At 35.5% G+C, this 14,707-nt stretch overlaps 1 protein-coding gene across 3 annotated transcripts in view; it reads left to right on the forward strand.

The window, feature by feature from the left end:
- The window catches only part of LOC149784458 (uncharacterized), a 47,347-nt gene that overhangs the window by 11,148 nt on the left and 21,492 nt on the right, over positions 1–14,707 (forward strand). For 2 of the 3 annotated variants that reach the window (XM_089932540.1, XM_089932541.1), the window contains exons 3-5: positions 5,074–5,167; positions 6,303–6,409; positions 8,188–9,506. In XM_089932540.1, coding sequence (XP_089788666.1) covers positions 5,074–5,167; positions 6,303–6,409; positions 8,188–9,506 — 1,520 coding nt within the window. The remainder of the gene's footprint in view (positions 1–5,073; positions 5,168–6,302; positions 6,410–8,187; positions 9,507–14,707) is intronic. The other variant, XM_089932542.1, reaches the window with a different exon arrangement.

The following is a 14,707-nucleotide window of genomic DNA, read 5'->3' on the forward strand; positions in this document are numbered from 1 at the left end:
AGATTTGTTTTGGAAATATTTTATGTATTTCATATTTTGCTCTAATCGTCACAGGCTGGACAAATCCACTTGTACAATACCTAGCACGGCTCCCATTTGACTCAGGCAAGATTCTTGTCAGCTGACAAGTCACAAAAACAGAGAGCAAGATTGTTTTCATTTCATAATGCTTTATGTTCTGCAAGTTTTATCCTCCGGCAGGGTTTTCAATAGACATGTGCCATGGTGTTCTGATGCTTGGAATTTAAATTTCAGCCATTTTTGATGCATGGAAATACAGCCTTTCATGATGCACATTGATTTGAGTCAGAGCATCCATCTTAATATAACCTTGAACTGCCTCTTGCATAATTTCCTACTGAGGGTATGTGCCCATGATCACGTTTATTTGACTGTTCTTTCTACCATATCTGCCAAAAATTTCACATCTATGCAAAATCAGTATAGATGCTTCCCAATAAGGTCACTAGCAGATGATATTCTGTCCATTTTACCTGGACAATGGGCAGTTTCTTCTATATGATGCGATCATAAGATTTTACCATTTTTAACAAGGCATACTGAAGCAAAGTCAGCTTATAAATATTTAAGTACAGTTTATATGTTTTAGTTAAATTCATGTCAAAATACAGAAACTTCACCTTTTTCCCACTACTAAATAAATAATTAGGTAATTATAACATTAAATTTTTTAGTACCTCTTGTGTTCAACTTAGAAACATGTTCCTCAGGATGAACATAGCTTGGATGAGTATTGAAGAGCAGTCAGTAACCATAAAAATCCAGACACATGAAAACTAAAGTTTGAACTTTCTTGCCAATTGGCAAGGTTGTTTTGCCATTGCCATATTCATATGATTCAGAGAATACACTCTCATTTCATCATAAAATAATGTGATTCAGGGGGAAACCAGGACTAGAAAGCCTTAAGAGTATGAAACTTAATAATTACAGTCAGTGTCATCAGTGTTCTCAGTCAGTGATCTTGTTAAATAATAATGTTTGTAAATTGTATAAAATAAATAAATAAAAGATCCTTGTAATGAACTACAAAATATACACCTCTTCCTTTTTCACTGAATTGTCACTTTGTGGTCATGACTCAGAATCAGGTGACTTGAGATTTTAGTGTTGACTCTTGAGATTTTAGTGTTCACTCTTGAGATTTTAGTGTTGACTCTTGAGATTTTAGTGTTCACTCTTGAGATTTTAGTGTTGACTCTTGAGATTTTAGTGTTCACTCTTGAGATTTTAGTGTTCACTCTTGAGATTTTAGTGTTCACTCTTGATATTTTCATTTTGATTCTTGAGATTTGGGTATACAATGACCCATCAGTTTTTAAGTATGTTGAGAACCCAGCCCTGATACTTCACACAGTAAATATATCAGCACCTTTATTTAGCATTTATAAATACTGCAGGCATCTGTTAGTTTCATACATTGATTTATCCTTGATTACATGATACGGTCTTTGGTCCTTACTTATTGTATGGTAAATAATTTCTTTGATTCAGGTTTGTACATAAATAAATATAAAATCATTCTCATTTCCAAGGCAAATGCAGTTGTAGAGGTTAGTTAGTCTGTAGTGTGTCTGGGCTGATTAAAGATTCTTGACATAGTTTCCACAAAGAACCTGTTGCAATGAAAAACATCAAACATGGTATTACAAGCCGTGCAAGAAAGTTGCAGTCATCATAGATTAATGATCAACCCAAATGACATCACAGCTCTGCTGTAATGAACAGCAAAATTGTAACATATCTTTTATTATGTCATCAAAAAGAATGTTTTAGTATTATTCTTTCCTTTAGAGTCAGACAATTTCATTGTTTTTCATGCAGTAATAACTCTTGTAAATATTGTGGAGTAAACCATCATCAACTCTGAATGAGCCACATAAACTTATTATGTAGAGCCTGTAAGCAAAACTAGGTAAGCAAAAATAGGACAGGAAATCCACTTGATAGCTTTAAAGTTATTTGAAGGATGAAACTTGGTATGCTTATGCATCATCATTAGAAGAAATGTCAGTAATTTGAATTTTCCTTTAATTACCACTATACAAATTTGCTATTTGAGATTACAGGATGAAATTTTGTACACTTATTCATTATCTTTAGAACGTGTGTCATTGAGGGTTCTAGCTTCAATGGTTTAGGGTCATAAGTCATTAGTTCTAGTTTTCCATCACACTTTTCATTCAGCTTTATAACTTTGCTAGCTGTCAAGGGATGGAATTTGATATACTTTGACATCATTATTAGACATTTAAAAAAAAATGTATTTCATGTTTTCCATCATACTGTTCTTTAAATTTAGAGCCCTTTCAGTTTTATGGATTGAACTTGAAATATTTGGATCTTCAAGGTCAAAGTCACTTGTCAGGTCAGAACTTTAAATTTTCCAAAACACTTTACTTTCCAACCAGTTAATTCAAGCCATTTGATACTAATGGATGAAACTTATCATCAGAATATGCATAATGGAAATACTACCTACAAGGTCAAGGTCATGGGTCAGCAGTTTAAGTTTTCCATCTCATTTGTATCCCAAATGATCAGTGAGTACACATTGACTATTGGTAGTTTTCTATCATAATGAATATTTTTTATTGGTACTTGATTTTACTTAAATAATACACAGCTTCATTGGTACATATATTTGTGAACTTACATGTGCCAGATTAGGTGATTGTGACCTAATTTTATTGCTTGAGTGGTTTTTGAACACTACACATTTTGTTACTTGACAATGCAACATGCTATAGCTGGTGTAGATAAATGTTGAGTAGTTCAGTGAAATTTACTGGACCATTGTAATTCAGGCAGATCATAGTTCTTCTTCCATTGAATACTAATTTCATTCAGGATTATAGACTCAGATTGAGGTTTACCTAACAGTTACCTGATTACCTTGTGTATATGAGTCTGTCTTCATTGGCCAAAGAGCAGTTGTTTACCCATCGTGTCATAAATCTCACAGCACAGTGAAGCCCTGCCTGGCTGAATGTATAACACCCAGAAGTTACACTGTGAAGTGGAAGTTGTTGTTATTGTTGTAGGGTTTAATGCTGTTTTTAAGCACATGATAGGCTAAACATGGCGGCCAGTATAAATGGTGAAGGAAGAACCTGGGAAAACCCCGGAAAGAACCACCAGCCCACGAGAAGCTATTGGCAAGCTTTCTCACATACCCACATTGGCCAAACTGTGAAGTGGAAGTAAATTAAGCGACTCCTGAGCCAGTACAAGTGAAAGATGGCCATTATACTCAGTGTGTACTGTATTTTCAGCTCTCTGTTCATTACAGCCTCAATATCTAGGACTCTATTTTACCTACAATTATGACAATTTGTTATATTAATACATACAGAGGAGAGTAACTCGGCCATACCAAATGTAGGTAAATCTGACAAAATTTTATGCTTGAGTGATATTTATTCTGTCATCAGATCATTCACTATACCTTCAATATCTTGGACCCTCTTTCACCTACATTCATGAAAATTGATACCTGTATATGGATTCATCTCAAAAGATTAACTCAGACATACCAAAACTACTGGTAGGTCACTATGGATGCTTCTCAAAGAAGGTGCTAGTCATACCAAAGCTAGGTCACTGTAATCAAATTTTTATGCTTGCTTTTGTGTTTTAAGCTATTTGTAACATCTTCAGTTCCTTTAAACATATTATATCAGTGCTAATCAATCTTTTATTTGATCCCACTCAAATGGAATCATGTTCACATCCATCTTAATGGCTAGTGTATAACAGTAATATAGTTTATAACAGTAATATTTCTTCCATACATGGTTGCTCATTTGCTTAGAATAGATTCAGACCCACTGGATAGGGTTATGGAATTGGTTGGAATTCAGTTAAAACCAACCTGGGTAAGCTGTCATGGTGTATCTCTTGATAGGATATAATGCTTATTGCCTTGGCATTAATCCTTGATACTATTATATATATATATATATATATATATATATATATATATATATAGTCAGCTACTATTCATTCATGTGTTGAATTATAAACCCTGATTTTAAAACATTCATGATTTGTAGTAACCAAGAATAAAAGTGATTTGACAATAACTCTCCAGTGTGGGGCCCTGAGTGGTATAATGCGCTCTCCATCACGGATCACTGCCATCTCACCTCTGTCTGCATGGGTTTGAGTCTAGGATTCAGCCAGTGTTGGTATGTGAGAAAGCTTGCCAGTAGCTTCTTGAGGGTAGTTGGTTCTTTCCGGGGTTTTCCCAGGCTCTTCCTCCACCATTAATACTGGCTGCCATGTATAGCCTATCGAGTGCTGAAAAATGGCGTTAAACACTACCACCACAACAACAACTCTTCAGTATAACTAGATATTCTTATATATATATATATATATATATATATATATATATATATATATATATATATATATATATATATATATATATACACATACATACATACATACATACATGTATGTATCCTTTGTGGATACATTTATAAGCAGCTTTTGAGAAGATGTTGAACAAGTCATATCATGTAGTGACCCGCTTGAGTACATGAATGTAACACGAATGGATGATTGCTTTGACAAAATATTCTATTAGCCTCTCTTAGTCCCTGATATAAGACTTAAGTACGTCATAGCTTAGACACAATATCTGTTAGGCCCTCTGATAAAACATGAATAGATGATTGTTTAGACACAATATTTTTAGTCCCTGATACAAGACTTAAATGCATGATATTTAAACATAATATTATGTTAGTCCCTGTAATAAGACAAACAATATGATAGCTTAGACACAATTTTGTAGTAGTTCCTGGGATACGACAAGATTTTATCTCACCATAATATAATCTCAGACTTCAGCTGACATTTTAAAGTTATCGTGAAACTCATCAAATCTATGTAACCCAGTTGCTACAGACAGTTTGCGACTTGCTACAAGCAGCATGTGTCATATGCAGTTATTTAATTTGTGTCATAAATTTCAAATGTAATGAACACCTATGTTACATGTTAGAGTAGTAACCTTTATTAAATGGTTGATGTAATTCTCAGATCTTCTGACAAGGATGCAGATTTAATAAATGTCACAGCACACAACCCAGATGCCATTGTTACTCAAGCCTCATCCAGTCCTCAGAATGATCAGGTAATGTATGTTGTTAATTTTTGTTTTTCATTAAAAGGTCAATCACTGGAGCCACTGTTCACCCAGATCTGTTATTTTATTATGTGCAGGGAAATCAGGGTTCTGTAAATTAGGAATGTTTTGCATTGGATTAACTAATAAATATGCAAACATTTAACACACACACACACACACACACTTTTTTATTGTTATTGTCAATGCATGGACAAGTTAACAATTGTGCTGGTCAAACAAAATGTTATGCCACCTGCCCAGGATTTTATGTGGAATATGTAATGAAAATCAAATCTGGGCAAATGGTAATTTCAGGATTTTTTCATTGGTTTGTGAATTTGAGTTCTGCTACAAATAACATAAATGGTCATTGGTCATGAGTTTTAAATTATGCTAAATGTACAAGTTTTTTACATTCTTGCTAGATAGGGTCTAACAGTCAGTTTGTTAATATTTAAAATTGTATGCAGTTAGGAAGGTTTAACAGTGATTATGAGTGCAGACAGAGCTTAAATTAAATAGAGAAGCCATCACTTGCTTGAAACAGGTCATTGCTCTGAAAGTGAAAAAAATCAGATAATAGCATTTTGTGTGTGTGATTTTAATTTTAACATATCTTTAACAGTTTTTCAGTCATATTGCTACGATGTCTGCATTGTGGCGGTTTATAGTGATATCTAGCACTGCATCATCATGCCGCAGGCATGTGACATCCTGTCCCACCCAGTCACATTATCCTGACACCAGACCGACCAGTCTTAAACTTACATCTTAATGATGAGTGCCTAGGGAGGCAGCTGTTAATACCATTTTTATAAGACTTATGATTTGACCAGGGTTTGAACCCGTGACCTCCTACGTCTGAGGCAGACACTCTAACCACTTAGGCCACCAGAGTGGTCAATAATATTTTGTACATAATATTATCAGAAATCATATTGTTGCACAGTCATTGGGACAAGTAACTTGATTGCCTTTTTATCACTTAATTGTGACAGAGTTTTTTTAATTTCTTGTATTTGTTTTAAGTCAGAGGATAATTAAGAAGACAATAAAACTGATTTAATGGGAGAAAAACTTTGTATTAAGGCCATGCAGCAATTGGCCTTGTTCCATTCACCTTTTGCTTTTCTTGTTTCAGCAGCTAGGAACTTCTTCAGATGAAGTAGATCTCAACCTAACAAACCATAACCACAACATTCAGAATGGACGCATCAGCAAGGGAGAGAATCATGCTACAGACACAAAGTAATATATACTTTTTATCAGTATTTTCTTGATCCCCATGCTTTATTACAGTGAGAAAAAAGGAACTGATATTGTGGTAACCTTCATCAGTCCATTCAGCGGTATATATGTCTGTCCTTTAAACTATTACTTTATTTGATTACAGTCATTTCAGTTTAGTGCAGTATAGTTCATTTCATTTCAACTGAGTGAATGTAGTTCTCTTTATTTTAGTACAATATACCACTAGAACAGTTCTTTTTGGTTTAGTAGAGTGTAGTTCTGTTCATGTCAGTTTAGTACAGTGTAACACTGGTACAGTGTAACACTGGAACAATTCTTTACAGTTTGGTACAATGTAGTTCTTTTCATTTCAGTTTAGTAGAATGTAACACTGGAACAGTTCTTTTCAGTTTAGTACACTGTAGTTAGGTTCATTCCAGTGCAGTGTAGTTCTGTTCATTGAGGTGCAGTGTAGTTCTGTTCATTTCAGTGCATTGTAGTTCTGTACATTTCAGTTCACTGTTCTGTTCATTTAATTTAGTGCAGTGTATTTCTGTTCGTTTCAGTGCAATGTAGTTCTGTTCATTTCAGTTCACCGTAGTTCTGTTCATTTCAGTGCAATGTAGTTCATTTCATTTTAATACAATGTCGTTCTGTTCATTTCAGTTTAATACAATCTAGTTCTGTTCATTTCTTGTCAGTGCAGTGTGTTCATTTCAGCTCGGTGCTGAATTTATAACAACGGAACTTTTTGGTTTCTTTGTTTTTGTTAGCCATGTGCAGGAGAGGTATTTTTAGCTCTCTTCCCTGGGGTTCATTGTTTGGGTCAAATGGTACTTAAGTAACACTAACTGTTTCATATGCATTTTTGACAAATGATTTTAGTATGGAATTTGGAAGGACTTTTTATGACTCCACAGCAGTATCACTGTTCCATGGGTATCCAAGTTAGTTGTGGATTTAGGAAGGGATTGGTCTTGTCTGCACAGAAGTATCATTGTTCTGTGGCTATCCAGACTTGGTATGGATTGGGGAAAGGGTCTTGTTGTATGCAAGAGAGTAGAATTAATCCTAGAATCTCCATATTTGGTACAGATTTGGGCAGGGGTCATGTTGTCTCCATAGAATTATCACTGTCCCATCAGTGTCTGAAATTGGTAACACTTTAGGAAGGGGTATTGTTGTTAACCTTTTTCCGTGGGTGTCTAAATTTGTAGTTTGTAGCAAATATGAAATCCATGAAAAATCGATGCTCATAAAAGATATTGAATTCATAGCTTCATCAACCCTTGGTTTCATGATGTACAATTACTGTTCAGAAGACTTATACTAAAAACATAATTTAAAAATGCACCATTGGCTTGTCATAGCCCTTAAATTTTAAGGGGGTGGAGATGGGGTGAGGTATGAAGGGAGAGGGACAGTGCAAGAAAATAGGTGAGGTAAATGGTGTGTTAGATGCTGAAAATAATGTTTAATTATTTTGAGAAAACTTGACTTTTCTACATTTTAAAAAGAGAACCACAACAATTAATTATTAAATACTGTGATATAAAATGCATACAGAATATAATTAAACCTGGAAGGATAGAGAAGTATGAATGCTGCTGTTAATTTTCAAGATCCTGGACATCTTTGTAAGGAGTTTGTCCATAACAAGTGGATTGGTTACTATAAATTATGTTCTTGTCATTTGAGAAATATTTGCAAAATACTAAAAGTTTAAAAAAATTGAATTAGACTAAATAAGGATACACTTCTTTGTGTTAACTCGAATCTAACATATCTGTACCTAGGACTGAGAGAAATGGCAATACCAGTTCTGGCTCATCACCTTGCTCAACAGGTGTTCGTGGATTACCAGAACCTCCAAAAAGTCAATCATCAAAGGAAAAGGGTCGCATTGGGCAGTTGCCAGAAATTCCTGTTGATTCCAAGACCTCTCCTCGTAGATCATTAGAGAGTTCCAGGGGGAGTAACTCTGGAGGAAGCTCAGTTGTCAGAACCCATTCATCAGATCCAGCATCAGTCAAGGTAGAGAAGCATGATCAGAAGCCAAAGGTCAGCAATACTGATACAGACTATGACCACATTGAGGATGATGTCACCAAGAAAATGGTCAAAAGACAATCAAATTATGACCATGTTGTTCTTGTAGGAGATACACCAAAGGTTATTCTAGCAAAAACCTCAAGGAAGGTTGATGACCAAAATCTGGAAAACATCTATGCAGGAGTGGATGATGATGTTGAAGTTGTCAAAGCCTCACCTAATACTCAAGAACGTCACCATGTAATTACAGGAGCCAAAACTGATAAATACAAACAGCTTGAGACAGATCTGTATGATAAAGTTGAAAATGATACATATTGTAAAGTAAATGACATTGACCAATATAACAAGGACACGGATCCATACAACAAGGTCATTGAAGTTGATGCCTGCAAGAAAGTTGAGGAGAACAAAGATTATAATGAAGTAAAACCTGTCATGGCTGATGTTGAAGATGACTATGCTCATCTGGTTGAGGAACCTATGACTGATGAAAGAAATGTATCCAATCAGAGTGATCCATATGCCAGAGTAAAGGATGACTCTCCTTATGCCAGGGTGAAGGATGACCCATTAATTAAAGATATTGAAGACGATCCCTATAATAAATTGCAGGATTCCAATGAGGAAGGAGATGTTGGAATGGTAGTGCCAGAGTCAGCTGCTGATTATGCAAAAGAGAAAAAAGGGTGTGATGAATATCAGACAGTGAAGAAAGGGTGTGATGAGTATCAAACAGTGAAGAAAAACAGATTAGGACCAACCTTTGGGATTGCTAGTCCAGGGCCCCAGTTGCAGCCATCTGCTACTGAGCTAAGTAGTGAATATGCTGTTGTATCCAAGGTTCGGAAACCAAGTGATACAACTGCTCCTGACAGAAATAGTGGGGCAAGTCCCAGGAGTTCTGTTGAGATTGCCAGCTCACCATTGGCCCCTCCAGAGCCACCTAGAGACTATGATGATGGTGCAAGAGAAGATAACTTAGTGGATTTGGAAGGAGACACTCCTATAACCTATATTGATGCAACTACTGGACATGTTGTAGAAGGTACACAGGCAGAAGGTAATACACACAAACACACACACACACACACTTTGCTGGCATTGCTTAATTGACTTACTGGCTTTATCATTTTCAGCAGAAAACCTTTTTATTAGCTGTACATGTCAGAAACTCAAAACATCCACAGTCTTGAACTAAAATTATGGACCTACAGTGCTAAGAATTTTGAAAATATGACAGTAAAAACATTTACATTATTCAGTAGAGTACTTATTATCTTGATGACCAGTTGTCCAGATTGTTCACTTGTATGGAATCCCACAATGTCCCCAAAAATAAAACCAGTTTTACCAGTTCATTTGATTGGGTATCATGATGACCTTGTGAACTTGTGGAGATTTGTATCCTTATCAGTCAAACATTTAAATTCCCATTTATTTGGTAATAATTTGCCATATGAATGATCCTGCACTTGGTTAACTTGTATTAAGTCTGCCAAATATTGCATCCCCATTTATTTGATATTGATTAACCTGACAAATGATCCTCCAGATTTGTTCACTTGTATAACTCTCACACTGTCCCCCAAACATTCAAATATCCATTTGTTTAATATATATTAGTTTGATGACAAAATCTTTGACTCATACTGTGTCTGGATAACCTTCAGTTTACTGTATACAGCATGACTGTGTCTGGGTAATCTGCAGTTTACTGTATACAGCATGACTGTGTCTGGGTAATCAGCAGTTTATTGTATATAGCATGACTGTCTGGGTAATCAGCAGTTTATTGTATACAGCATGACTGTCTGGGTAATCAGCAGTTTACTGTATACAGCATAAATGTGTCTGGGTAATCAGCAGTTTACTGTATACAGCATGACTGTCTGGGTATTTATTGTATACAGCATGACTGTGTCTGGGTAATCAGCAGTTTATTGTTTATGGCATGACTGTGTCAGGATAATCAGCAATTTACTGTATACAGCATGACTGTGTCTGGATAATAGCAATTTATTGTACACAGCATGACTGTGTCTGGGTAATCAGCAGTTTATTGTACATGGCATGACTGTGTCAGGATAATCAGCAATTTACTATATATACAGCATGACTGTGTCTGGGTAATCAGCAGTTTACTGTATACAGCATGACTGTGTCTGGATAATCAACAGTTTACTGTATACAGCATGACTATGTCTGGATAATCAGCAGTTTACAGTATATAGCATGACTGTGTCTGGATAACCTTCATTTTACTGTATTTGGCGTGACTGTCTGGATAATCAGCAATCTACTTTATTCAGCTGGACTGTGTCTAGAATCATCAGTTTACTTGATACAGCCTATCTGTCTATATATAATCAGCAATTTACTGTGTACAGCATGACTGTCTGGATAATCAGCAATTTACTGTATACTTCATGATTGATATCAAAGCTTTGAAACAATGAGAGAAGAAAAACAAATGAAAAACTTATTCAGCAAAAACAAAAAATGCTGACATTCAGGTTTAATTACAGATTTTGAAACAATTTTTATGAAACTTTCAGTTTCTTAATGTAAATAACAACATTTGGTAATTAAGATATTTATTTTCTCACCTTTTTTTCATGTGTAGATGGTCTCTATATGAGTAGGACTGTATGAATGCCTTAAAATTATGTGAATTTGTTGAAGGTTCCATATATACTTTTAAGGCAGTCCTGTTTTCTGATTGGTATCTTGTTTCATTGTCCCTTTTGTGCCTCACTATCTCACCCATCCATCTATTTGTCCATCCTGAGTGCAGTTTTTCATTGGTGTTTTGCCTTTGTGGATCATCTGTTATTAATACTTGTTTTTCTTTCAGATTAATTGGAATATTTTTATATTTAATTTACGGGCAGGGGACAATTTTTATGCACAAATTTAATGCTGCTTTCACCTGCCTAGTATAAAAAAAATCACAAAAAATAAAATACACAAGTGAGGTGAAAAAGTTCCCTATTTTTGATAGTTTGTGCACACCATCCCCAAATTTAACCCGGCATTTTTCACATCTGAAGGTAAATGTTGACACCATATGGTGCTCACAGTGTAAACACAAGCCCTTTTTCTAGATGATAATTCTGCAAAATAGTGTGTACTAAACAGGTTGATGCAATTGAAAATAGTTGTCATTCAAGCCATTTATGAGATATTCTACTTGCCCCAAACCCATGTATTTACTGCTATGTGAGGCTAGCTCTTCTTTCTAGCCAACTATTGGTATTTTACTATCAACGTACTGCAGAGTAACTATGGAAGATGTATATGCCTGACATCAGTTTCCAGAACAACACAAGCCCAAAACACCTAAATATATCCATATCTTTAATTAGTAAACAATAATAGCTGAAAAAGTCGCACCATAGCCTTAAGTTAAGAAATTTGACATGGTCCAATTTGTGAAACTATCCCCTGCCACCTTAGTTCAAAGACCAGTCAGATTATGTATAAATGAACAAACTGAAATTATAATCTCTGGAAGATTAATCAGAGTTGTTACCGACCTTGTTATAAGTGATAGTTTCTCTGCTTGCACTGTACATTTTTATACTGTCTGGTTATTCATTGGGTTTGATTTTTAAAGAAATTGAAATTTCTCAGGTTGTCTTCGCTGCATGCATGCATGTATGCCTCTCTGTTTATGAAAGATCTGGTATATCTTGGGTATTGTTAAAAGAACTTTTCATTTCCTTTATTTTGTTGTATGATTGATAGGTGTAATTTTGGTTATAGTGTCTACAGCTTGGCTTTATCTGTCATAGTGTATGATTTTCTCAATAAAACGGTACATGAATACTGATGTTATGTTTGAAAGTAAGCTAATTATACATATTTTGCTGCCATTTATACAGTATGCCAGTATTGTGTATGAAATGGCCTTAATTATGGGGAAACCAAAAGTCCTAGAACACAGAAGTAAAATCAGCTTGAATTAATACTGTTGGATTAAGGGAAAGAAAAATACAGCAAAAATATTTACTTTCGTTCATTTGTAATACAGTTAAATCTGTCTTGAGAGACCACCCCTTCTGTCCCAAAAATGGTCTCTCAAGTCAGGTGAGCTATCATAACAGGTTTTTTCTGAAAGACCAGTTTCTATATCAGATATCAACACGATATTATAAATAATAACCACAATCACAAATATTGTATGAATTTATCTGAAAACAAAATTATTTAACAATGAAGATATACAAATGTCATGAAAAATGAATGACATGTATAATTTAAGATCACAAGTACATGTATTAGCATATGAAACCATTTCTAATTTACTCCTTGTCCTTTATAACACCCTACATTTATTTTACTAACATTTAAACCAATATTTTGCATCTGTTCTCTTTTTTTTCTTCTCACTTCTTTTAATTACAATAATTATTTTGTCCAGTGCTAAAAATTTTCTCTTTTTGTTGGCAGTTCTTTTATCGTTATTAAGGTGATAGGTGACCATTATATACTTGTAGCAGCCATGACAATGGAAAAGCCCTTGTCCTTGTCAGTAAGCACCACAGATAATGTCTTCCATGTTGCAAGAGGAACCAGTTTTGTAGAGTACATATTCTATAACCCGATACCAACAAAATGAATTTGACAAAGTTATGGAGGATACATCACTATGAGACTGACATCTGAATTGGACCACATGAGATCCATAATAGTTGGACCACATGAGATCCATAACAAAACTGAACCAGACTATTATGTTGAGTTATGGACCAGCTTACATTGATCAACATGCTGTATGCCATCCTTGCATCCAACTGACCCCATGACCAGTTGTGCCACAGTATCTACTTGATATGGGCACTTATCGAGGGAAACTGTCCTGAAATTAAAAGCCAGGGTTTTTGAGAATCAATGTGAATAAAAGCACAAGAAGGGGATCCTTCTATCATAATTTCTCTCTATGCTGCCCATCAGATATAGATCAGACAGTCAGCCCAATATGGCTGAGGGGACTGTTTACAGTGATCTAACATTACATGTACTTATTTCGTCCCCATATCTGCAGACAGACCAACAGTAGGGAAAGACATCCAGTTCGTGGAGACATACTCATATAGTACCATGATGGTTCCATGCCACTCCAACATCAGTTAGTGCCTTGTGCCTAGTTCCTGTTTTGGACCCAGAGCTGCTGATAACTTAAATTCTTTCAAAGAACCTTCTCTCAGCTTGAGAGTCCCTAGCCACTAGGGTTTACTCTATGCAACATCATTTGACATCGCTGTCCTAGGTTTTTATACATTGATACTGTTGTCCTAGTGGAATCTGAAACTTTGCTACTCAAAACAGAGTTCCTAACTCAGGAATGGAAAATCCTCATTTGGATTATGTTGGAAGGTTCTGTTCAAGTTCAACCTACAAGTTGACAGTTGATACAGATGTGAGCACAATGGGCTGGGATGCACATCTCTTTCTATCATTCCAAGAGGCCTGTGGACAGGACTCACCCAGGATTGTCTTTTACATATCAATATCCTAGAGATGTAAGCCTTATGGTAAGTATTCAACTGATGGCAGGAGAATCTACATGGAAGGGTATTCTCATTCTGTGGTGAATTATATTAGAAGGCAAGGTGAATTAAGTTTCCAGGGAATTCTAACCTGATGTCATCAACAACAGATCCATGCACAAGTTCATATTCCAGACTGGCATCGGGTATTAGCAGACTTGCTGTCCAAGAAGAATCAACTAAGACAAGCAGAATGGTCACTTCATGCCTCATCTTTCACTCACATATTTCCTTGCTGCGATTGATCCAACAAAAATCCCAACCTTTATATAGATTGGAACAGTTTGGATGTATACGCTTACCCCATAACAGATCTGTTTACAAATCTGATTAAAAATAATAAAAAGAATTTGAGTGTCTCTGAATCCTGATTGCTCCACTCAGGTGGGAAAAATTTGTCCAACAATGACCTCATCTAAATAGTGGCCGAAATCCCCAAGAGAAAAGAGGTGTTTCCTCACCTGCTCAAGTAACCATGAGACCAAGCATTTCATCCCAATCCAGTTGTTGAACCTGCATGTCTGCATCATATTAAACAAGTTCCCATGAACAAACAGTTGTCCCAACAAGTTATTAGAGGAAAAAACTTGGGTGAGACAGCCCATTACCTGAAGTGTATGAGGGAAAAGGAGAATCTTGCACAATGGTGTGAACACAAACACACTGCACTGCTGATCACATCTATACCTTAATTGCTAACTTACTACTT

The sequence above is a fragment of the Sinohyriopsis cumingii genome, chromosome 14 (genome assembly GCF_028554795.1).
Source record: "Sinohyriopsis cumingii isolate HCF-2022 chromosome 14, ASM2855479v2, whole genome shotgun sequence".
Classification (NCBI taxonomy): domain Eukaryota; kingdom Metazoa; phylum Mollusca; class Bivalvia; order Unionida; family Unionidae; genus Sinohyriopsis; species Sinohyriopsis cumingii.